Raw genomic sequence first — 25,879 nt, 5'->3', positions numbered from 1 at the left:
ATGATTCTATTCTATGACCTTGATGTTGATCTCTTCTTTAAATGTCCCACTTCCTTAAACTCTGACGACTTTCTCTCTGATATTTTTGGGACTAACAATGTATATGTTCTTTTAGACACAGTATAAAGTAGGTGTGGTTGCGAGCATAGGCACTGGAATTCCACCCTCCCTGGGTTCCTTCCCCACCTCTGTAAATAACTGTCAACGAAGTTTCTTATAGTCTTTGAACTTGATTTCCATATCTGTCAAATAGGATAATTACTATCTCACAGACCCTATGTATATACAATGCTTAGCAAGTTGCCAGCAATATTAACAAATGATAGTTGTTCCTATTATTATTTCCAAAAAAATATTATTCAACTACATAAATTCTTGTAGCCTACAATAAATGTCCAAATTCTGCTCCACTTCCTTATTTGCCATATAAATATGTGCTTACATTGGACTTAGAGCCTAGAGTCTAACTGCCTCAAAGATAAAGATTTCTAAATAACAGGGAGACAAGGACAAAGTCAAGAGCCCCAGTTTGGGACTTGGTTTCCGATAGATCTTTCTTTTTTAGGTCAGTGGGTGGCAAAATCATGTTGCTCAAATTCACTTATGTTTTGAAGTTTGATGGAATCAATTGCACATGGAGAATTTTGTATGTGTGAAAAAACAGATATATAATGGGAGAAAACAGTTAAATTGGTATTTAGGCCACATATATGAAAAATTTCAATTACCTTAATCTTACTAATTATTATAATTTTTTAAAAATCTGCTATGGTATTATACTGGGTTTTAAAAAAATAACCTTAGACTTGGTACACAGGCTGGCAAACAGAATTCTAGTAAAGAATAAACAGGTATAAAAGTGTACTCCATCACGATTTTGTTGGTTAATAGATTAATTTCACTTTAGTTTTACAATATGTACTACTATGTTATTGAGGTCACATTTTCAGGTAAAAGTCAAATTCCCGTTTTGCCATTTTTACTTGGCATAAAGAACCAACATTTACTGAACACCTGCTGTGTTCCAGGTACCATGTTCCAAATACTGAGTTCCCAAAGTGCCCTATATGGTTATCTCTGAATTCTACCCACACCCCTCTAAGGAAGGCCTTACTCATCTCTTATGGACAGAAATTTGAGGCTTGGAGGAATTATTTATTTTCCCAAGGTCACTTAGCCCTGTATAGTCAGGACTGGGATTGAGTCCCAGGTCTTCTGACCTATCCACACCTCATCATGCTTCTTTTCAACCCCAAATGGGTGTATTTTAAGTGTTTATTAATGTAATTTTTAAATTTATTTCTAGAATTTATACATGTAAATATTAAACATGATAACTATCATGCAATCTCAAATTTAATAAAGGGTGGTATTTGAGAATATGCACTTGTAAAATTATGTTTGCAACATTGTATATGACAACAAAATATATGTCAATACTCTCTTAGTAAGTATTAAGTTCTGCCAGAGCTGTTAGGCCGGGTGTAGGTAGTGAAATAAAACCTACCTAAGGAGATCAGTTCCATCAAAAAGTGGTCAGTTCAAAAAGGAACAGTAAAAAAAAAACAGGAAATCTAGAAATGCTTAACTATGTGTGTGTACTTTTAAAGACACTCATGCATTAAATTTCCTAAATGTTCTCATTCTTTAGCATCACCTGTGCTTTCAGGTATTATTCTCATTTTGAAATAGTTATGGGAAGGAAAACTCTGATGTTAACCACAGAATGGACCATTATGACAGGAATCCAAACTAAGTTTGTCTCCCCCTTTCTTAACCAGATGCTGAAATGACTTTTGTTGTTTTTGTTCTAGATACCTCTGGACACAGTGTAAATACATCTGATATGTACCCAGTCCCCAATACCTTGGAATATGGGAACAGAACTTACAAAATAATTAATGCAAATATGACTTGGTATACAGCAATAAAAACCTGCTTAATGCATGGAGCGGAATTGGCCAGCATTACAGATCAGTATCACCAGTCCTTCCTCACTGTTATCCTCAACCGGCTAGGATATGCCCACTGGATCGGACTATTCACTGCAGATGTAGGTATCTTAAATCCCTTGGAACATCCCTGCATAAGTTAAGTTTCACATCTACCTCCTTAATGATATGGCCGCTGAAATTAACACCAAAAAAGTTACCAGAAATAATAGTAAACTAGTAAATAGTAACATTTAATAAATTGGTTCATAGAGTAACTACTGACCAACCTTATGAAGAGCCTACCTATGACTACAAATTAAAGATAAACACCTTTTTAGAGTATACATCTACTTGCCTAATTTCTGGGAATTAATGCCTTTTAAAGGTTCTCTGAAAATTTCTGAGTATCTGGGGATACTGCCTCTTGTGGGCAATGGAACACATCTTAAACTCAAGCACCTGCATTTGAGTAATTTGTTGCATTTAAGAAATCCCCAAGAAAAATGGATCATGCTTCCTGCCTAGAAATGTGATTATTAATTAATTCAGTACCTCTGTGGAATTTAACACATCTCTCCCTTTAGGGATGTATTTTGGAGAGGAAGACCTTTTTAGTTTTCTCTTTTTTTAAGTAAAAGCATTATATGCTCAAAGTAGTGAAAAGTAAAATCTATCTATTCTATCCCAACCTCTGGTTCTACTCCCCAACAATAATCACTTGTAAACAGTTTCTAGAGCGTCATTTAGAAATTTTCTACATATGCACATATATACACATAATGAATATTTATATTGTTTTCTAAGTACAAATGAGGTCATACTGCATGTGCTGTCCTTAAACTTGCTTTCTGTTTAATATACCTTGTACTGCTTTCCATGTCAGCACATAAAAATCTAACACATTCTTTGGGACAGCACCACATAAGGATATACTATACCATTCTCCCCTGAATAGAAATTTGGGTTCTTCTCAGTTTTTCACAACTACAAATAATACAAACAAACATCTTTGTGCAAGTTGGATAAATTCCTAGAAGTGAAATTGCTAAGTACATTTTAAATTTTAACGAATAGTGCCATATTGCCCACCAAAAGTTTGTATTGATTTACATGCCAACAACTATGATAACATGACATTTTTAAATATCCTTATCAATACTGGGTACTATCAAAATTTTAATCCTTGCTATCAGGATAGGTGAGAGAATGGTATTTTATGGTTGTTTATTGTATTTATGCATTACAAAATGTTTTAACTTCATGTAGTCAATTTTGCATTATGGTCTCTGGATTTTTTATCGGACTTAAAAAGATTTTCCCCACACCAAGAGAATAAAATATTTAGCTAAGTTTCCTTTAGCACGTATGTTTTCAATTTTATGTATGAATCTTTGATCAATCTGAAATTTTTTTGGTGTCAAAAACAAGATATTGATCAACTTCACTCTGTTGTTTACTGGGAAATTATGATGGCAGGGAACCAAGGATTCCCAAAAACTAAAATAGATACTGTCGTGACAGATATTTCTTTTAGTCAGCCATATTCACAAGCTGTCCTAGACCCCCTGAAAAATAAGTCTACGTGTGGAAATATAAATCTATGTGTGAAGTAAATGCTGCTCAAACAGCACTGGGTAATGCCACCAGCAGTCCTAGCAAGGAAATGATAGCTCAATTTCCCTCCACAGAATGGTCTTAATTTTGACTGGTCAGATGGAACCAAATCTTCCTTCACTTTTTGGAAAGATGATGAGTCATCTGTTTTGGGTGACTGTGTTTTTGCTGACACCAGTGGGCGCTGGAGTAGCACAGCCTGCGAGTCATTTCTTCAAGGAGCAATTTGTCATGTACCTACTGGTAGGTTCAATTCTATTCAACTCAACAAATACATACTGGGAACCTACTGTGTGCAAGGCACTGTGCTAAGCAGGAGCTATGAGTAAGAGTAATAAGAAGTTTCCGCCCTCAAGAAGCCTCTGGTCTGGTAGGTGATGTTTAGACAAGTAGCTATTATACCAGGCAGGGCTACCAAATGATGGAAAAGAGGTAGCACGTGTTGTGGGGGTTAGCAGGAAAGAGAACACACCATACCCGCTTGAGAATAAGTAGAAAGACTTCTTGAAGAACATGACTATCTCTGGAGACTGGCCTTGAAGAATAGATGGGGTGTAGTCCAACAATGATGGGACATGGAGAGGCATTCTGAGCAGAAAAGCTTAGGCAAAGACATGGAATGAAGAAAGGATTGGACATGTATAAAAGAAGCTGATGCTGAGACTTGCCTGCATGGCAGGATACCAGTAAGGAGAGGTGGGAAATCAGGCTAGAAACCTGCATTAAGAGCATGTATGAAAGAAAAGCTAATTCTGCTTGTAAAACACCATGAAAATTATCCTTCCCTTTTCAATAACGTTGCATTTATTGAGTGCTTAAGAAATGTCAGGTATTAGCTCATTTAAACTTCTTGTGTAGGGGCACACTGGTTGGATCAGTCAGTAGAGCATCCAACTCTGAATCTCAGGGTCAGGAGTTTGAGTCCCATGTTGGGTGTAGAGATTACTTAGAAGAAAAAAACATTTTAAATAAATTTCTCATGTAAGGAAGATGTTGTTGTTAGCTCTCTTTTTATAAATAAAGAAACCAAAGTGTGAGGAAGACAGGTAACATGCCCACAGCCATACACAGTTAGGATCTCAGCATGGATTTGACTCTCATGCTTGACCTCTAAAGCAAAGTCCACCTGAAATTTCCCTTAGTTATGTATTATGTTTTTTTATGCTGTTACTTTACTGAATGCATTATTTTCTCTCATAGGTTGATTGGCAGATAAAGATTTGCTAAATCTATAATATTCAGCAATGCACAGAACACATTTTGTACATTTGGAAGTGCCTCTTGCTGACTTCATTCAGTTTCCAGTATTTCCACGAACACATCCCCCAGGTTTCCCGACATTTAGGATACCAATTATAAACATGAAAGACAGCCACGCTCACCCATGCAGCACCCAAACTAAGCCTAAGAAGCTATGCATTAATATATCCTGTTATGTGTAGGTAAAGATTATTTCTGCCAGATATGCTACAAACCAGTCTTGGTTTTATAATCATTTATATTAGACCCATTCTTTCAAAGTATTATCATGAAAATCTCATTACATATATTTATCTTAGTCTGTCATAGAATTTAATGCAATGTTTATCTTAATAAATGAACCCAGTCACCACCCTAAAATCATAACTGATTTTTGTTCATAGAAACAAAACCATTCGGACACCGAGAGTTGTGCTCAGAAACATCTATTCCCTGGATAAAATTCAAAATTAATTGCTACAGTTTTTCTACAGTCCTAGACAGTATGAGTTTTGAGGCTGCTCATGAATTTTGCAAAAAGGAAGGTAATTCTTTTGTGATGGTAAAATGCTTTCCATGCATTCCTTCTTGACATTTCAGTAAACAATGTGGTTTTCTTCATTTGTCTGATTATTTAGTGACTTTAGGAGCAACAAAAAAAATTGGAAAAATAAATACTATTGAATTTGCTTGTTTGGGGATGGTGTATCTATGAAATTCAATGTCCAGGATAGAATTTGAAAACCTAAGATGATGTCTCAGAATAGTACACTTTCCCAAGAAAATGTTCCTTTTGAATGCATTTGATTTATAATTTTAAGTTCCCTAAAATTAATATTCTATGCTTTGACGTCTTAAGTACAACCTGTACCTCTTAATAAATGTGGTATAACTTTTAAATTTTTAATCAAAAATCACTTATTTACAATAGGAATTTTCACTTTGCCAAGTCTGAGCTTTACAAATTGTGGTACAGGAGACATTTTTTAAATTGTATTACACATAAACACAAATATACTTGTTTTTTTACTGCTTATTTCTTTTATAGGATCTAATCTTTTAACAATCAAGGATGAGGATGAAAATTCATTTCTCCTAGAAGAGCTTTCTGCTTTTGGTTCTTCTGTCCAGATGGTTTGGTTGAATGCTCATTTTGATGGTGGCAGTAAGTGATTTGGATAGAGAAGAGGAGAGGGCATAAATAAATACATGGTGGTCAAGGTTGATGAAAATGGCATCTGCAAATCAGAAAGCTCTTCTTGGATACGTTTGCTGTGAAAGAATAGCACGAATCCTAAAGCCATTTCTTCCAAAGACAATATTGCTGCCCTTTTCTATACCTTTGTGTCCCTTGAAATAATCCTACAATACCAAAAATGAAAACAAGCAAACAACAAGTTTATCTTATACTTACCCTTACATCATGAAGATTCTTGGATGGAAACTTGTGCTCACAGACTTAGTCATAGACAACAAAACCTTATTTATTTGAAAATACCCAGATTATTCCTCAATGTTAGAAAAGCACTACAGAACTATAGAAATGTTTCAGGGATAAATTGTGCTATTAGAATTATTTGCTTTTCGTAAAAACCAGGGTTTGTGATCAAATGAGATCATGGCATTCTTCTCTCTATGTAATTGATGGTTATTGAAAGTACTTATAAAGAAAATTATCTTAATTGGTATGGAGAACTTATTACAGTGGTATACCAAGGTGAAGAGTGGGTCTACTCTGATAAGGAGGAGTGTTTCAATCACAGACATTGTTTCAAATTTCTAGTCCATTGTGACAATAAAAAGATGACTGACATTTAGTTACTTTTATTGTTGGTTTTAAATCCTTTCAGACAATGCACCCCCATTATTGTTTACACATGGATGGACTCTATCATTGTCCCCACCCCTCAGTACACCAGTGGCTTGCTTTTTAAAGAAGTTCACTGTAAAATTATTTTAGAAAGTTAGCTATTTTGCAATGATATAGATGTTAGGACTTAAAATGATTTATTTAAATTGATAATAATGATAAGGAATATTTCAAAATTCACACTATTACATTAAGAAAGATGATATTCTAAGTGAACAAACTAGAACAATATATCTAAAATAAATAGAGAACTGTTCACAAGGCAACTTTACTAATACCCACCTTTTGATGTTGAGTTCATGACTGTACCTACCAAGTTGCATCCATCAGATAAGGAGGCAGTCTCATTAAATTGAGGAGCTGCTTTTTATAGTTCACTCCAGGCTTAGTGTATTTGATAATTGTGCATATAATTCATAGTAAGTCAACAATTTTTCCACAGATGAAACCATAAAGTGGTTTGATGGAACTCCCACAGACCAGTCAAATTGGGGCATTCGGAAGCCAGAGATGGATCATGTCAAACCCCATCTGTGTATTGCCCTGAGGATCCCTGAAGGAGTATGGCAGTTATCCCCTTGTCAAGAAAAAAAAGGATTTATATGCAAAATGGAAGCAGGTGGGTAAAGCCAGAGGGTAATTCTTCATTTTGATTCCACCCTGACTAATGTTGATCCACCTCTGTAGCATTTAAAGCTTTGAAAATCCAAGTATTCAGGGAGTATTCAGATAGATTCTAACCTTATCATCTTGTTCAACATCAAACAAGTAAAAGGACATTTCAGCTCCTTCCTTCTCTAATATGAAGAAAAAAAATCATTATAAAGACTATGACTGGGGTGCCTGAGTGGCTCAGTCATTAAGCATCTGCCTTCAGCTCAGGGCGTGATCCCAGGGTCCTGGGATCAAGCCCCACATCGGGCTCCCTGCTCTGCTGGGATGCTGGGAGCCTGCTTCTTCTTCTCTCACTCCCTCTGCTTGTGTTCCCTCTCTCGCTGGCTGTCTCTCTCTCTGTCGAATTAAAAAAAAAAAAAAACTTAAGGAAAAAAAAAAAAGACTATGACTTTCCAGAGTTGCCCTAGCTGTTAATGGGCAAAAAATCAATTTAACCTCAAAAAAAAAAAAATCAAACTAGCAATGTTAACCAGCAACCCTAATTCTGGCAACTGCTACTCAGAAGTTTTAAGATTCATCTTCAGTCCCAGAAAATATAATCTAGGCCTAGGTATTTTTGTTGTGGATAAGTAGATGTGATTCTCTGTTGCTAGCCTTAATATATTATAAAAGTCATATTTTAAATTTGTCTTGAGCTACATAGTTTGTGGTGATAAAAAGAAATAATAATTTTAGAAATCTAAGCCAGAAAATTCTAGTCAGTTGCAAACAATACAGAGATTTCTAAGATAGGATGTTAAAAATGATCATTAACAGTAGAAATGTAAAAATAATAATCACAACATTTCTAGATGCCAGTACAGCAGAGAAGGAGGAATTGGTGTGGCCTCGGCTGCTGGTGAAGGTTTTCAAGAGGAGACAAGGTTTTGGAATCCCGAAAGATAAAGAGAATAGAGAAGGGAAGGCTTATTAGACAAAAGTCCCAGTCTGATTAAAGGCAGCAATTGAGAATGAGCTTAGGGTGAAGGTCTCACATTAAATGGTGATGGGAATAAAACTGGACAGTAATGTAGGATCCATTCATAGAGAGTACCAGTCTCAAGAGCTGAACTTCATGGGGAAGAAGACAGGGAGCCCCTATGTGCTCTGTAGACACCTGCAGTGGAATCACACTCATCCAGATGTAAAGGAAAGCAGTTGTAATTTGAGTGATAGAACTGGGAACATGAGGAAGAGTAGAAATGGGAAAAGTGAATCAGCAGGATTTGGTGATCTATTAGACACTGGTGGAGGGGGGATGAAGGAGAAAAAAACTGGTAGGTGTCAACACCAATGTTCAAGCCCCAGTAGTGTGGATAGCATGGAAAACATGACGAAGCCTAATAAGTAGTGTGCCCAAGTGGTCAATAGCATTTAATTTCAAAAACAAATCAGAAATACCTCATGTCTGTACAGGAATTTAGAGTTTCCTGTAATATAGAGGACACCTCTTTCATCCCTCACAGCAACTTCCTAAGGCAGTGGAGCAGACATAATATTTCCATTTTACAGATGAGAAAAGCACTTGTCCAGACTGGGACTAACATCAAGGACCATGCTCCAAATACTCTGACTCTACATATTCCTTCTATATCTGCCCATTGCATGCATCCAGAGAATAATTATTCTTTTAATAGTCTTTCTTTAAAAAGTATCTTCACACACACATAATATATGTTTTCAATAGCATTATGAAAAAGTGTACAGTATTATTTTTAAATTGCAAAAACGAGTTTTGTTAATGTGGTTTTGCTGTTGGTGACAATGTTTCTTTTAAGTATGTAAGAGTGAATGGGCATAAGTACTGCACCAAGGCACTTCCTCCACTTGCAGTCCCTCTACTGATCTTCCTCTGAGTCATTCTCTACATATTTCTCTGGATCTTTACCTAGATTAAAAATAGCAGAGTTCAAATTTTGAGATAGAGTCTACTTGAAAGAGATACGTTTCTACAGTAGAAAGTCCTCAGACAGGAACCCTCCAATTTTTTGAATGGAGGAGCTATTATTCATTTTCCAAGATTCTGGGGATTGAAAAGGTGAGAAGATGCTGATTTTAAAATCCTTGCATGCAGGTAAAGAGATTATCATTGCTGGACAAACTCCATCTCAGAGCTTAACAAAACTTTGTTCGTTGCAGGAAGGGACTGTATTTTATTCATATTTTTATTGCAGCACAGTGCTGAGACTGGATGGAAATTTTCCAGCTTAAAAAAAAAAGCAGTGTATGTGTTTGTGAGCAATAATAATGATTACAATAAATCAGGGGTCAGCAAAATTTTCTTGTAAAGGGCCAGACAGTAAATATTTTAGGCTTTGGGGGCCGTATAGTCTCTGTCACACTGCCATTGTAGCATGAAAGCAGCCACAGACAATACATAAATGGCTGAGTTCCAATAAAACATTATTTATAAAAACAGGTACCAGATCTGATCCATGAGCCATAGTTTGCTGAGCCGTGCTATAAATAATAGCATAATTTTGCTGAATTAGAAGAAAATTTTCATCTCAGTTTTTTTTTTTACTTGGTTTTAGATATTCACGCAGTAAAGGAGCACTCAGGAAAAGGTAGGTTTGAACAGTACAGAACATTTTGATTTCTCTTAGAATAATAAAATAGAAAGTAACTATGTGACAGTACCTATCTTAACCCATTGTCATTGAACTTTACTTTTTTTCATCTTCTTTCAGGACCAAGTCACAGTATTGTACCTCTTGCAGTAACACTGACACTAATAGTAATTCTGGCACTTTCCACACTTTCCTTCTGCATATACAAACACAACAGAGGTATCTTCAGGAGACTTGCACATTTTGGGAATCCTTACTACCCTACAACCAACTTCAGTACAGTACATTTGGAAGAAAATATTCTCATTTGTGATCTTGAGAAGAATGACCAATAACAGTGAATTCAAAGAATGCTACAGCCCTAACAATAAGTAAAGACTTAAGAGGAGTCTCCCCTGCATTTTCCTTTACAGGCCAGATGCCACTATAATGTGAATTGTGTCACTATTTTAATTATTCTTGAACTGATTACTGGTTTTGAACTGTAACCAAATCAGATGGGTGTTGATTTACTCATTTCCCCCAAACTGTGATCTATTCTTAAAATGGGGAAATTATACAATGGTTACTAGTCAGAAAACAAGAACTATTAAAAGTAACTCCCTATTGAAGACTCTCAAACGAATGTGAATAATAGGTTTTGTATTAATATGCTTCTACTGAAATTTTAAAAGAATTTTCAAACAAATCTGATATCTATTCAGATATTTACTCACACTCATTCTATTAAAAAAGAGAGGAAGCCAAACAAATTTTAAGACTCAATGCTTGTATACAAGACGAAAAGTTAAAGGCTTCTGAGAAGTTTCTTGTTTGTTCTTCTAATTCAATCATTTTAACATCAGGGTTTAGAAACATCAACATCAGTTGATTTCTAAGCTTAAAACTCACACATTCTGGGCTCTAAACTAATATTTAGGATGATATTTGTTTTTATTAGTTCTGACTTCTCAAACTAAAGAAGAAAAATTACCTGTCTTTAAATAGGAAAGATCTTGGTTACAGCACACTTGCATAAGCAACTACATAATGTGGCCTAAAACCTTCAATTACTGAATGATGACTATGTTTGATATTTTAAAATATAGATAAGCTTAAAGGAATTTATTGAAGTTTTACTATTGTTAAAACTTGTGGCCTTTATTAAAACTAAAGGTATAATGTAATATATAACTCTCCTAACAACTAAAAGTATAAAATATAATTTAAATCTAAAGGGGAAATAAATGAAGATATGAATTATAGTACCGTTAGACCCACACTAGAAGATATATTGAGAAGTACTAAATAAATGACTGTCCAATTATAATCTAGATACCTTTGCTATATAAACGAGTTAATGCGGGGTATTCTGTTTAGTAAACTATGGTTCTTAAGAACCATCTCTGTTTGTGTCGGACTAGTCAGGGCAGTTGGTAAATAATGATTGGTAGCATGATACTGTCCATAAATTAAATATCAGAGATTTGACTTTCCTTCACAAATTTCTCATTATGGAAAAGTAACTTCGTAATCAATATTTTAAAGTTTACTCATTACATAAATGTTCACTGCATTCCTATTAAGAACCAAGTGCCATTGTAGAAACTGGATGTATTGGGGTGAGCAAATTAATGAGAACTCTTGTTTTTATGTCACTTATTTTCTGATGAGAGAAATGAAGTAAAGAAATTTATAAGTAGAAAAATACCAGAAAAATACCAAAAATACCAGTTATGAAAATTAAGTAAGGTCTTGTGATAGAGAGGAACTGGGGGAATCTCAAGGCCTCCCCAGAGTGTGCATTTTAATTATTACATCCAGCTGCCTTGAAACTAGTGGCCACTAGTCACAAGGTGGAGCTCTGGGAGAAAGTATGAGTGAATCTCTAAGTGAAAAGCCATCATCATTAGAAATAGATTTTGATGAGCATACCCTAAGAATGGAGTCCTTATGTCCTGAAACAGTTAATACGGCTTCCAAAAGCGGCTCTTTGCTACTATGTCTAGTTTACACAGTAGGACTATCTACTTCCATAATGTTTTGTAAGTTTTGAGACTTCATTTTTTAAAAGATACTATATTATGTAGAGTTGTGTATTTATAACTCACAAGAATAATTGGCCTGAACTAACTAGGTGGTATAAAAGCCCGATTTAACAATCTGTCAAATGAAATTAAAGTTCTATTCTTTTCAGTGGGCTTGGTAAAAACTGCTAATCAATTATCCTCCCAGTCAAGGTATATTGAAGTGGAATAGTCACACATAACAATTTGACAAAGTCTGGCATTAATAAAGTGGTTTTGCAGAAAGAAACTGCACCTTTTGTCAATGCTCTGTACTTTGCAACTTAGTATTGAACTACATCACTGGGGAATCTGTCCCCGTGGACAAGATCATGCACTCTTTCCCATTACTGAAATTTCAGAAATAGAAAGTACTGAAATATTATGTTTTATTTATAGATACGCACTTTAAAAAACTTTTTGTACATCTGTTTTTAATCTGAACTAGATTTCATAGCTATAGCATGAAAAGCAAAAAAGCATCAGGGTCACAAATTCATTCACACATAATTAATGTGCCCCTCTCCAAAAAAAAAAAAAATCAATTATTATCCATGACTCTGGGTAATGGAAGATCTTGGATTTTATAATTAAATATACCTTGGGCTCTTCCAATTCTAAGTCTTCTTTCAGTTTAAATGCTTCTTCAGTTTAAAGTTCCACTTCCTATCAAGGGTAGATTAGGTGGTCTCCTTAGATAAACAGTCTTTTGGAGTTTCCTTTTCCTCCTCAGAATGGTGTTGGATATATGAGAACTTTTGTCGTTGCAGTACTAGGGGGAGAAGGTGATTAAGTGACTATGAATATCTGTGTCCACTGAGGATAGTTGCCTGGCCCCACTCTGGGAACTTTGCTGGCATCAGATATGAAGCCTATAGTTGGTGCAACCTGTAGTCTATTCTATTTGATCTGGCTCCATTCTGGCTCTCCCTGGCACTGCCTTATTCCCAGTATATTGGCTGTGACTCCCATCCAATTTACCTGAACACTGCAGTTATACAAGGCCACTTCACTTCTGCAGTAGTGAGACCAACTTAGCACCATCAGTTACTCTGTTAGGGGAGGCTAAGTGCTGTAGCGAACAATCCTAAAATCTCAGTGGCTGAACACAGCAAAGTGTTATTTCTCATTGACAGTGGGTTTGCAGGAGTACTTTGCATTTTGGGTCCAGGCATCTCCTATACAGGAGGGCCTCCAACTTAGAGGGCCTTGGGGTCCTCCAATGGGTCTCCTACCTCTACCTGACAGAAGCTAACTTGGGACCTATCTTTTGATTAAGTATGTAGCTTTCATGGACTATTGAAATACATTCTTTAAGTTAACAGTCTTCATACTAAGGACACATATCCTGAAGGTACATGAAGATTTCCAAGGAGCAGAGGGACATATTTTTAAGGAGCTCAGTTTCCAGAATCTTTAACCTTCATGTATATTCTTTCTTAGAACTGACTTGCATAAGAACACATGTAAGATCATAGTGTCATGCTGGTTCTTCTTTTCCACCACTCTTGTACAAATGCCTATCTCTACCTTAAAAAACAAAAAACAAAAACAAAAACAAAAAAACCCAAAAAACCCATGGCTTTCACTCCAAATCTTTCTATGATGCTTTATCTTGGGAAAATCCTCCGTGGCACCAAACAAAAAGAAAACATTCAAAGTCATGATGTCACTGAAGCTTCTTTCAATAAAGGAATTCTAAAACCATGTAGAGCCTCATGTCTTTCCCTGTGTTCATACATTTTTTGATGAAGGATGAAGCGATGAGTGAGAAATTCCATGTTGGGATATTCTAAGTTAATATGCATTATACAGTAGAACACGAGAAATGATAACTACTACCTTTGTTTAAGACTATCTCATGCAGCCCCTAACTATTGTCAGAGAAGGTATTTCTGGAGAGATTCCTGGTGAAAGCAAAGGGAGTGTAGATATTGACTGGAACCTGACGTCTTACCTTATCCTGATGAAAAGCTTATGACAAGGTCTGTGCTTTACCTGCCTTAGATTTCTAAGTGAAGGTGAGTATTAACATGCTCATTAAATTGAAAAATGGAATTAGATTTTTTTCTGAACCATTTATTAAGTCTTACTTGGCTCAGGGATTGACAATGAAGATTGGCCTTACCTATTAAGTTTTATGACAAATATTTTTCATTACCTGAATAAACTAAATTGGCAACTCTAGTGTCACAATTAAAGCACTTATTAAGATAAAGACATTTTAATAAAAAAATAGTATTTACAAAACTATAATGACATTAACAATATATCATTTTTCCCAACCTTACTTTGTATATCAGATAAAACAAAGGGTACCTATGAGTGAAAGAGTAACAGGCATAATTAATAGTCATTTGAAAAGTCTTAGTAAAGCCTATTAATTTTACATCTAGGAAATTGACAAAGTGAGTCACTCTAATGACTGGGTAACAAATCCTTTTGCAACTTGACTGTTTCCAGTTCTTTGCTTTAAGCAAAACTCAAGAAGGACATAATCAAATTATCACTTGACAGATGACAAAAAAGTGATTTTTAATGTAGGATCACTGTGACGTTGGGCACAAATGAGAAACTAATTCAAATAATGAGATTATATTGCTATAACAAGTCCCCTTTCATTCCCATCTACTTCTTTATATGGAGAAAGTTTTTATATTAGTCAGGATAGGTTAGGGCATGCTGTAGAAACAAATGAACCCTCTAATGTTAATGGTTCAGAACAAAATTCAAAATTAATTTTTTCAGTCATTCAAAGCCTGCTATGGTTCCACTGGTTCTCCAGGGAAGTTCACATCCAAGCAATAACTCATAGATTCAGGCTGCATTTCCCTACATCAGGAATATGGGGCTTTCAGTGATACTATGGCAGGAAAAAGGAGTAGAGAACTCTTAAGTTTCTGGGTTCTTAAGTGGTACTTCCACTCACATATCATTGGCCAGACTAGTTACATCATCCAATCTAACTGCAAGAAAGTCTGTGAGGTTTTCCATTGTGCTCAGGAAGGAAAGGATAACCAACTATAATGAGCACCAGCAATCTCTACCAGAGTTTCTCAGCACGTCTAGCTGAGTATAATAATAATAGAATTCATGTTAAATCCTGACTCATTCTAGCAATTTTAAATTATAATTAATTAATTTTATCTGTGATACATCCATTTCATTAAGAGATACATTACTTATAACATTTTAGTTTGATATATACTAATTATTTATTAACTTGTACTATATTTATGTTCTGATCAATTGCGTACTAAAAAAATTGAAGTGACAGTTCAATATAGAAGAAAATGTATAACAGGGCTTATGTTCACAGAGAATATTAAAAATAATTTTAATTTATATACATATTTTTTACTGTAGGCCAACATGACAAGGTGATGAATAAAATATTTTCAAAATTAAAAATATATTACATTAGGATAAAATTCTGTGGGTGGATTGGAATGGAAATGCAAGACTAAGAAGAAAAACAAAGCAAAATCTCTGACTGCCAAGACCCTGTTTGTGTGTATTTCTATTTTTAAATAGATTATGATGGAATTCAAATTGTTAAGGTATCTCCAATCAAAGGAACTAGGGATCCCTGGAGAAGTGGCTGATTCCAGGTCTGGGGCAAGAAAGATGAAAGTGGATTATCCTGAAAGTAAAAAATTTCTCACAAAAAGATTAGGTCATGTCCAAAGAACACCAGAACTACTAACCTGATGGAGTTCCCAATGGCCAATGTCAGAACAATTTGAGCAAAGAAATATTGATAGTATTGGATTATAACCCATGGAATAAATATGTGTAAGTCCATATTGATAAAAAATAAACAACTGAATGAATGAAGAAATAAACTGAGCAGAAACAATAGTTCTTTTCTACAGAAGAATTACAATTAATAAGTGTAGAAGGAATGAGAGAAACAAAAATCACCATTAGGCAAACACAACAGTAATAATTTATATAGGCAAGATCCACCAGTGGGTGCTAAAGTTAGTGGGTGACCGTTTGAGGAGAACAGGAAATTTGCATAGCCTTAAAGTATCACCCCCAAGACAGTAACTAATTATAATGGGAAAGTACTAACTTTACAGTAAAGAAACCGCTTTATTCAAGTGATCAAGGCTAATATAAGCAGTAATCAGCCATATCCGCATAATGTACTCCCTAGTATGATGCCCTCAGAAGGGCATATGACTTCTTCGGTATCCTCTTCAATAAGGCATAATCTTAATTTAATAACGGAAAACACCAGACAAATCCAAATTGAGGAACTTCACCAAAACAACTGACCAATTCCAAAACACCCACGTCATAAAAGGAAAGATTGAGGAAATGTCCCAGATTGAAGGAGAATAAGAAGACATGACAACTAAATGCAGGGTGGCATCCTGGACTGGATCCCAGAACAGAAAATGCACATTATGGGAAAATGTGAAATTAGAATGAAATTTATAATTTAATTAATACAGTATCATACTAGTATTCATTTCTTAGTTTTCTTTAATTTTTTAAAAGATTTTTATTTATTTATTTGAGAGAGAGTGAGAGAGAGAGCGAGAGCACGAGCGGGGGGAGGGAGAAGCAGTGAGCAGAGAGCCACTTAACCTACACCCCTTAACCCAGGCGTCCTTCGTTTCTTAGTTTTGATGATTGTACTATGGTTGTGGGAAATGTACCACTAGAGTAAGCTGACAGGAATTCTCTATTATATTGGCGACTTCTCTGTAAACCTAAAATCATTCAAAATAAAAAGTGAAAAATCCAGGCACCTGCGTGGCTCAGTTGGTTAAGCGTTTGCCTTCAGCTCAGGTCATGATCCCAGGCTCCTGGGACCAAGCCCCATGCCCAGCTCTCCGCTCAGCGGGCACCTGCTTCTCCCTCTGCCCCTCCCCCCAACTCATGTGTGCTCTCTCTCTCCCTCTCTCTCTCTCTATCTCTCTTGCTCTATCTCAAATAAATAAATAAAATCTTTTTTAAAAAAGTGAACAATATGCTATGATATGAGATTCCATTGGATATATTAACAGAGTGACATGACACTTTTTTTCAATGCCATTATTTATAATATGCTGAAAGTTGCATCCTACTTATGTGTCAACTTGGAAATGTGTGAAGGGATATACATCTTTTTTTTTCAAAATTCTTTTAGGAAGTGTGCAAATACAAACATTTGAGGAACACTGCCGTTTGATGTTTTTTTTCTCCTGACCCAAATGAAAAGCAAACAGAATTCATCTTTTCTTCAATCTGACCTAATAGCCCTCCTACCGGAGGTTTTGGACTGACATACATCTCGCTGTCAGCCACATTTATTTGTTTTGCTCTCTTTTCTCCACACTCTCCCCAGTCTTGTCAGGACTTCTCATTCTCTTACTTCTGCTTATCCACAACAATCTCATGGCCTCGTCTTAATGGCAAATATTTCAAAAATGTTTTGTCCATCATAATTCTCATTGCCAACATTTATAAGACACTTGGACTGTAGTGATTATTACAATACATGGTTGGCATCTCCATTCCCTCTTCCTCCACCCCTCAAAACAGTGACTGAGAGCAGAGATTGGCAAGGCCAAATCCAGCCTGCTGCCTGTTTTTGTAAACAAAGTTATCAGAACTCAGCCATCCTCCTTCATTTTCACACTATGTCTGACCACTTCCAGGCTGCAATGGCAGAGCTCAGACCAAATGGCCCACGAAGTCTCCAACACTTACCATCCATCCCTTTAGAGGAAAAGTTTGCTGACCCTGATCTAAAAAATTAAAAACCTAAAATGGGCAATCCAACATACTTAGACATGTCTTAGTAAGCACTATTATATATATGGACAGCACTTCAACATATTGATAAGCAGTTCTGATCAGTAAGTATTTATTGAGAACCTACTATGGCCCAGAGAGGGTCCTTGGATCTGGTGCTGGAAATATGAATAAAATTGTCTCTGTTCTCATGGGGCCTCAATGGTAGAGGAATATGTAAATAATAATTGCAGTACGATGTGGTACAAATAATAACAGGAGGAACAGAATCAGAAAGAAATAAAAGGACACTGATTAATTCTGTCAGGTAGAGAAGGAAGCTTAACATAGAGAATGATACCCATTAAGTAGAAAATTTTAGATAAAATATCTTTTTGATATCTTTCTTTGATATCTTTTGATTTAGGAAAAAAGTTTTCAGTTTGGGGCTAACAAGTTGTCATGTAGCTAACTTTTGAATCCTCAGAAAAAAGACAATCATAAGAATGGTAGACATTACTACCTTTATACTGTGTGTAAATCCATTTAAAGCCAACTTGTTTATAGTGATTCCAAGTTATTACAGCAGTGAATTGGAGGAAGTGAGTAAGTATAGAGTACTGATCATACCACAGCATTCAAATATTAAATTCTGTAAACAATTTCAATTTAAAAATCTATATATCATGTGTTATATGAACAAAATAATTAATATATATTATGGCTCTCTTATAATCCATAGGCATAAAAATCATGGCCTACACTAAAAAAACTAAAGCTTTTATAATTGAACATTAGAAATAAACGTTTAAAGGTAATATCTATTTTAGAAATATTGACTTAGCGGTTTATGGTTCTAAAAGACTGCCAAAACTTAGGGTATCTTAGATTATTTACAAGAATTTATAGCATTTAGAATTTTACATATGATGTATACAATTCAATATAAAATGAAAACTCAGATTTGTTCATTCTTTATGTTGTAAAACTTGAAATGCAACAGGGTATGTGGTTAAAAAAAATTCAGGTATAACTCCTATGTTCACTGCAACATTATTTACAGCCAAACTATGGAAACAGCCTAAGTGTCCATCAATAGATGAATGCATAAAGAAGATGTGGTATATATACACACTGGAATATTACTCAGCTATAAAAAAGAATGACATCTTGCCATTTGCAACAACATGGATGGATCTAGAGAGTACAATGCTAAGTGAAATAAATCAGTCAGAGAAAGACAAATACCATATGATTTCACTCATGTGGAATTTAAGAAACAAAACAAATAAACAAAGAAAAAAAAGAAACAAACCCAAAAAGCAGATGCTTAATAGAGAACTAATTGTTACCAGAGGGGAGGTAGGTGGGGGATGGGTGAAAAAGGTGAATGGGATTAAGAGTACACTTATACTGATGAGCACTGTAATGGATAGAATTGCTGAATCATTATATTGTACATCTGAAACCAATATAACAGTGTATGTTAACTACACTGGAATTAAAACTTCTAAAAATATCAAAAAAAAAAAATTCAGCTATAATACTCAGGTCTACATAAATGGCCAATATTTTAGGTATACTTATAAATATGTTGAACCATATGTTCCATTTAAGTCAATTCCATTACTGTTGCATTTTAAATTTTGAAGAAAAAAATAAACAAATATGCCTAAATCTGAAATGCTAGATTAAAAATTGAAGATCTATATGTGCTTATAATGTCTAATGAAGAATTGCAATTGCAGAAGAAAATCCATAACTAAAACCACAAAATGAGTCCCATGTATACCAGTGACCTTCTTTACTCAGAGTTAATTAACACAAGCACTTGCTTCTTGCAGAGCACTTTACTGTAATTTAGAACAAATTAAGGAAAAAAAATCACTCAAGTGCTGTTTTCTTCACACCATGAAGTGAGCATGGTGGGCCAAAGTTAACTCATTTAAAATATTGTCATCCATTTCTTGTAGTTATGAGTAGCAACACCATTTTTTTTTTGCAAAAAAAAAAATGCATCCTGATCTATGCTATTTTCAATTTGTTTCAGCTTCTATTTAATAACGGAAATTGATTTTTAAAACTAATATAAAATGCCTTCTTCGGTCTCTCTCATTAAGTCTCATTTACATTAAATTCAAGCATTATATATTTTCCTGGGCATTCTTCAAATAAATATACTTTGAATTTAATATGGCAAACAATTAAAGAACTACATTAATATTTTCTCTTGCCTCCCCTAACCCTAAAACTGTGACTTTATTATTGTTACCACATGGCATTTTGTGAATTAACTTGAGCTTCTTTAGCCCCAACTTATGAGGTCATGTCTCTAGGAGGTTATTTAAACTTTACTTTTACCTTCTTAGTGAGTAGAGCTGGTAGGAGCTAGAATCCAACTCAGAGATGTAAGAATCAGTGGGACTCTTGCCCCTGCAGACTTTGAGGAGAGAGTGAGACCCAAAGCCAGAAGGCAGAACCAGGGAAAACTCACTAAAAGGTGTAGGGAGGAGTGGGGACTTAAAAGGAAGCATTACATTGCTGTCACCAAGGACTTTGGAGTTCTTGATTCAAAATGCAATTCTGTGGAGACAAATGAGAATTCAGTTCAAGAATAAGGATGTCTGAAAAGATATATGCACTGCTATGTTTATTGCAGCATGATTTACAATAGCCAAATTATGGAAATACCCATCAATAGATGAATGGATAAAGATGTGGCACACACACACACACACACACACACACACACACACGCACACACTAGAATATTACTCAGCCATAAAAAAAAAGAATGAAATCTTGCCATTTGCAACAACATGGATAGATCTAGAGAGTACAATGCAATTGAAGTAAGTCGGTCAGAGAAAGACAAATACCATATGATTTCACTCACATGGAATTTAAGAAACAAAACAAACAAACAAAAAAGAGTGAGAGACAGACAGACAAAAACAAAAACAAAAAATCAGACTCTTAAATATAGAGCACAAACTGATGGTTTCCAGAAGGGAGGTGGGTAGAAGGATGGGTAAAATAGGTGAAGGGCATTAAGAGTACTCAATCATGATGAGCACTGAGTAAGGGATAGAATTGTTGAATCACTATATTGTGCACCTGAAACTAATATAATACTGTATGTTAATTTTACTGGAATTAAAATTTTTTTAAAAAGAAAGAGCAGGGGCGCCTGGGTGGCACAGTGGTTAAGCATCTGCCTTCGACTCAGGGAGTGATCCTGGCGTTATGGGATCGAGCCCCACATCAGGCTCTTCCGCTATGAGCCTGCTTCTTCCTCTCCCACTCCCCCTGCTTGTGTTCCCTCTCTTGCTGGCTGTCTCTATCTCTGTCAAATAAATAAATAAAATCTTTTTAAAAAATAAATAAAATAAATAAAATAAAAAGAAAGAGCATGTCTGAATAAATATAGTGTTTACCCAGGCTATAGGTACGCATAGTCTTTAAGCAAAAGCTCATATGGTTAGACAAGAAATTGTTTTACTCCTGTTTTACTCCAGATGACACCTAAAAGTGCAAAGGAAAACCAGTGTCTCGCACACTGCCACAACACGGGGCACCTCTGAATGAAGTAGTGCCTCCTGGCCACGGGGAAGGATCAGAGAGCTAGTGACATCGATATCCACAACGGAAACTCCCTGGAGTTGATACTACAACTTATACTTCCCAAGGGAAGTTTAGAGAGAAAAGAGAAATATTGAGCAGGAAGGCCTACTTGCTTATGTATTACTTTAGAAGATAATCTGTAATTTAATTGCATATTAATAAGTAAATTTAATGTTACACTTTAATAGTAAATTGCATTTGTTAAGAAGTGTACTTCCATGGATGGCAGCCATCATAATCATCCTATCGTTGTTATTACTCACACTGCATTGGAAGTACTCTCATCTAACTCAGTTGGGATTCAGGGAATCAAAAATACCAGTTAAAGCAAGGAATCATAGAAATTGATAGATGCATACTTAGTGTAAACATTTTATTTTCTATTAGAATACATAAAGACACATATTTTCACGGATCTTTTGGTATAGGGACAGTATCATTCATTTTAATATGGCTTCCTGTTGGCCTCATGCATAAAGCATACCCACAGGGTTTGTCCATAATCTCCAGTTTCAGTATCTTCAGTGTAGTGCAAATTTAAAGATAGTTGTAGGCCAATCTGAGTGCAAAGCCCTAAATTTTTATAACTTTCCCCAATATTAATAATTGTCTTGCTCAACAACAGAATTAGCTATTCACCTGTATTGAGTCTTCTCAAAGATTTTAGCTGAGTTTTCTTAAAAGAATTTTCTTTCTATACTCATGTTTTCTGTTTTTAAATATAATTAAACTATAAAATTACAATATCTCGTATCAATTGGCATAAATATATTTGGGAACAAACACAACCAATTCGTGTGAAGCCTATGAAGGAACCCGAGGGAGCAGAAGCCTTAACACCCCCCCCCCACCACCACCACTTGAACAGCACATTTCACAGAGGGCTTGGCTGGCCCAGCATGGCAGCCAAGTTGTAAGCTGCTTTTCAGTGATCAGTGTTTAAGTTTGCAGCAAATACAGGAAGTAAGAATTTTCCTCAGAACTTAACTCTGAAATCCACACAGAATGGATCTGAACATAAATAAGCAAGTCATTTTAAGAGAGAATATAGCTTCCCAGGTTACCCGTCTGACTGTAACTTGATTAAACATGTCTGTGGAAAGAAAGCAAGAAGGTGCTGAGGAAGGGAATAGGGAGGGGAATCAGCGCCCTGTGGAAGCAGGTTCACAGACGGACATCTTCAATACTTGGGTATTGGACAATGTGTATTTCCACTTCCAATGGCAAGGCTCCCAGGGAATGACCCAAGAATTTTAGGATTACAAAGTCATCCCTGGGTGAGATGGATGTATTATTAAACCATCTTACCTTGTGCTATAAGCATAACTTCCTTTATTCCATTTCCATGCCCAAAATCTCTAGTTAGGATTTGGGTCCTCAGTGTAGGTTTGCCAAGTATGGAGAGAATGCCTGATCTCCCAGACTTTGAATATATTAGGTCCTGGGAGAGGGGTTGCCTATGATACAAAGGCTTGTGATTATGATTAAATTCCCATATACCTGAAAGAAGGTGTTCATTGTGCAAGTACTCATCTTAAATTTCTAATTGTAAATTAATACACTGGCATTGTGATAGTAGTTCCGGTCTCCTGTGTGATTTTGTAGGGGCAGTGATAGCCCCAGATTGTCATTATTGGAGGTGCTCAAGCATGGGTAATCTCATTGGGAAGGAGATCTTGACCCAAGGGACTTGTCCTGGTGCAATGATGGAAGAACACAAGCACGATGTTTACTTGGATGGCAGAACAATCTTAGATTGGCATTACAGTCTCTAGCTTGGCTTTTGTGGGTGTTTAGTTAGGGGGAGCTAAGGCATGACATCTCCTGGTCCCAAACAAGAGTGACTTTCTGTGGCTTAAAATTAAGAACCAGGTCCTGGGACACAATTGTGATCTTCAAGGTTCAACCCATCTCCACATAGAGTCCATTTTCTGTGACAACTAGGCCTCTTCTACCAGCTATCATTCTATTTATTTCACAGTAGTATTTGAGGGATCACAGATTGATATCATGCATCCTGTTTTTCAGATTATGAAAATGGGCTTAGAAACATTCTTCAATGTGACCACTGAATGATACATGGCTAATTTGTGGCAAAGTTGGATTCAGAACCTGATCTCATGATTCCTGGTTTCCAGCTCTCGTCTGTAGTTTGTGCTGCCTGCAGTTTGATTAACCCCAGAGCACTACAAGAAAGGTGGAAGTTAGAGGAGTTGGGGGCATGGTAGACAGGGACAACAAAAGAGGCCATGCGACTGGGTCATAAAATCAGAGATGGGCAAGTAAGTTTCTCAGCTAACTCAGACACCTCGGAAGGTGAGACATAGCTGCAATTCTGCTTTGGAATCTAAGCAGGTCTCTGGAACAGGGAAGGAGCCCCAAGGAGAGCTCTAAAGTGGGGAGCTGAAGGAAAGGAGTGGAAGAGCAGGAGTTAGGAACCCCAGAGGAGCTCTACAGAAAACCTGACAAACAATTAAAAGCAAAGTTACCCATTTGGGTTTTTTTTAAAGAATCTTATGAATGGCAAGACTTCCTCCTGCCATCCTGAATAGTAGCAGGATTGGGTTGTTTCTGTTTTGTTGCATGTTCCCAAACACTGATGCATTCTTATTAAAAGCTAGTAAGCTGCATTCCAAACTGATTAGAGATATCAAACAAACAGCCCTGAAAGTCACATAATCCCAGGAAAAAGGAGAACTTTGACAAGGCCTTTATCATTAGTAATGACTGGGAAGCAAAAGAATGGAAACTGGAAGACCACTGAGTGTAGATTCTAATAGGTCATATCCATATCAGATATAAATGCAAAGTCTCTTGGCATCAGTTCTGTTCTGGTCTTTTATTTGTGTTGGATATTCCCCCAAATCCACGCCCCACCTGTCTTCACCCTGCTCTGTGCCTCAGCTTGTATCACTTGGACTTCCTTGCTGTCTAGCTTCTGTTGGGTCCAGCTCAATGGGATATTCAGAAAGGAAATTCAAAGGTGAGATAAAAGAAAGGTTTGATTTTTAATCCCCTTGGCTCCCTCTTGACTTAGGTAACTTAACAGGCCACATTCTTCCACTGAGGCCACAGCTCTCACCGCCCTTCCTCTCCCACAGCTACAGTGTTTTCCGGACCCAGGAACAGCAGAACTGCTTATTTCTTCAGGCTTCTGAAGGCTGTAGTAATGGCTCCCTGTTGCAAGGAGTTCTTGGGTGCTTCACTGTCCCTTGTTGCTTCCTTTAACCTTCCCATACTTTTATGATATAGCTCCTTTGTTAAACTCTGTTCAATTCCACATCTCATGAGCCACCCATTTCCTAGAGGGCCCTGATATGCAAACACAGGCCATGCTTTTGATATTGGAGTGGCTCACACTTTAGCAGTCTTTATTCTCCAGCTTTCAATTTCATTTTTGTGTGAAGCTTTTCCAAGACAACAACATAAAATTCCAATTAAACACATGTTCAGCCCTACCAAACTCTAAAAGCAAGCATAGTAAATCATTCCCAAGTAAGCCATTCTTGGGCTAAAATAAGAGTGGACACTGCCAAGGGAAAAAGGGTTATTATAAGCCCAAACTGTTAAATTATACTTTCATGACTGAACACAACTCTAATCCATATTATTATTTTAAATTACACTATAAAAAGCAGTCATTTATCGCCTTTCCAAAACATAGTGATAATATATTACCAAATTATCAAGGGTCTTTTATTAAAGCTCTTGAATTTGATTTATAATGCATGATGTAGCTTATCCTTGAGAAAGATCTACTAAAAGGTATACTTAGTCTTAAAGCTAGTGAAATAAAATCTCCCTCTAATCAGGCACCAGAAAGCTTCCGCTTCAATGCTTTGTTGATACTGGTGTCAGCAGGACATTAAAAGCTTGAAGCTTTTTATGTTTGATCAAATACCAACATTATGCTGAAGCAGAAGTATTAATTCACAGAGTGAAGCTTCCAAAACCTCTACAATTCTCCTTCATCCTTCCATCCCCTCACCAAAAAGGTCACATCAAATCAGGGGGTTTGGGGACAACAAAGAGATGGACATTTTGTGGATGTTTGGTATGAATCCAAGGGAAAAACAAGCACTAAAATATACTTTTCTGAAAATGCCAATCATAGCTAAGAAAGAGGAAAGTAACTGGTGCCGGGAAACAAGATGGTGACATGGTTATTTTCATCTCAGAATGAGAAACGGAAGGGTCAGAAATCTGCCCCAAACTTTCTGCTAGTGTTTGGGGCATCTGGGATCACTGTCAATCAGATTATAACACTACAGTCCCTTCCTGAATAAAATATCTCTCAACAAAGAAATAGAAAGCCTCGGAGGTTAAAGAAGAAATTATTTTTCCCCACAATTTTAATTTTTTCATCACTTTGACACTGGGCCTTCCAAAAGAAAGTTTTTATTATGCTGCCAGATTCACAAAATACACGCAGGGGAACAAACTGAATTTTAAGTGTGTCTTAGAAACCTGCAGCAAAGTGTCAACAAGAAAAACAATGTTCTCAGAAGATTATTTACATAGAAGAGCCCAAGATGACATCTATGAAGCTGCTGTAAATGCTAATCTCAATAACTTCTAATGGTTCTCTCTCCTTCTAAA

General features: G+C 36.1%; 1 protein-coding gene across 6 annotated transcripts in view; it reads left to right on the top strand.

Annotated features, from left to right (window-relative positions):
* The window catches only part of PLA2R1 (phospholipase A2 receptor 1), a 122,140-nt gene extending 98,039 nt beyond the window's left edge, over nucleotides 1-24,101 (top strand). For 3 of the 6 annotated variants that reach the window (XM_044381540.3, XM_026492704.4, XM_026492707.4), the window contains 7 exons: nucleotides 1,815-2,053; nucleotides 3,623-3,791; nucleotides 5,192-5,332; nucleotides 5,836-5,952; nucleotides 7,100-7,276; nucleotides 9,846-9,878; nucleotides 10,002-12,176. In XM_044381540.3, coding sequence (XP_044237475.2) covers nucleotides 1,815-2,053; nucleotides 3,623-3,791; nucleotides 5,192-5,332; nucleotides 5,836-5,952; nucleotides 7,100-7,276; nucleotides 9,846-9,878; nucleotides 10,002-10,216 — 1,091 coding nt within the window. In that variant the 3' untranslated portion in view covers nucleotides 10,217-12,176. Of the gene's footprint in view, nucleotides 1-1,814; nucleotides 2,054-3,622; nucleotides 3,792-5,191; nucleotides 5,333-5,835; nucleotides 5,953-7,099; nucleotides 7,277-9,845; nucleotides 9,879-10,001; nucleotides 12,177-23,308 lie in introns of those variants that run through there. The other 3 variants (XM_044381541.3, XM_026492706.4, XM_026492705.4) reach the window with 3 other exon arrangements.
* Nucleotides 24,102-25,879: the final 1,778 nt, after the last annotated feature.

The sequence above is a fragment of the Ursus arctos genome, unplaced genomic scaffold, assembly GCF_023065955.2.
Source record: "Ursus arctos isolate Adak ecotype North America unplaced genomic scaffold, UrsArc2.0 scaffold_1, whole genome shotgun sequence".
In the NCBI taxonomy this organism is placed as follows: domain Eukaryota; kingdom Metazoa; phylum Chordata; class Mammalia; order Carnivora; family Ursidae; genus Ursus; species Ursus arctos.
The sequence above is the reverse complement of the archived record's forward strand: the minus strand, read 5'-3'. Positions and strand labels throughout refer to the sequence as shown.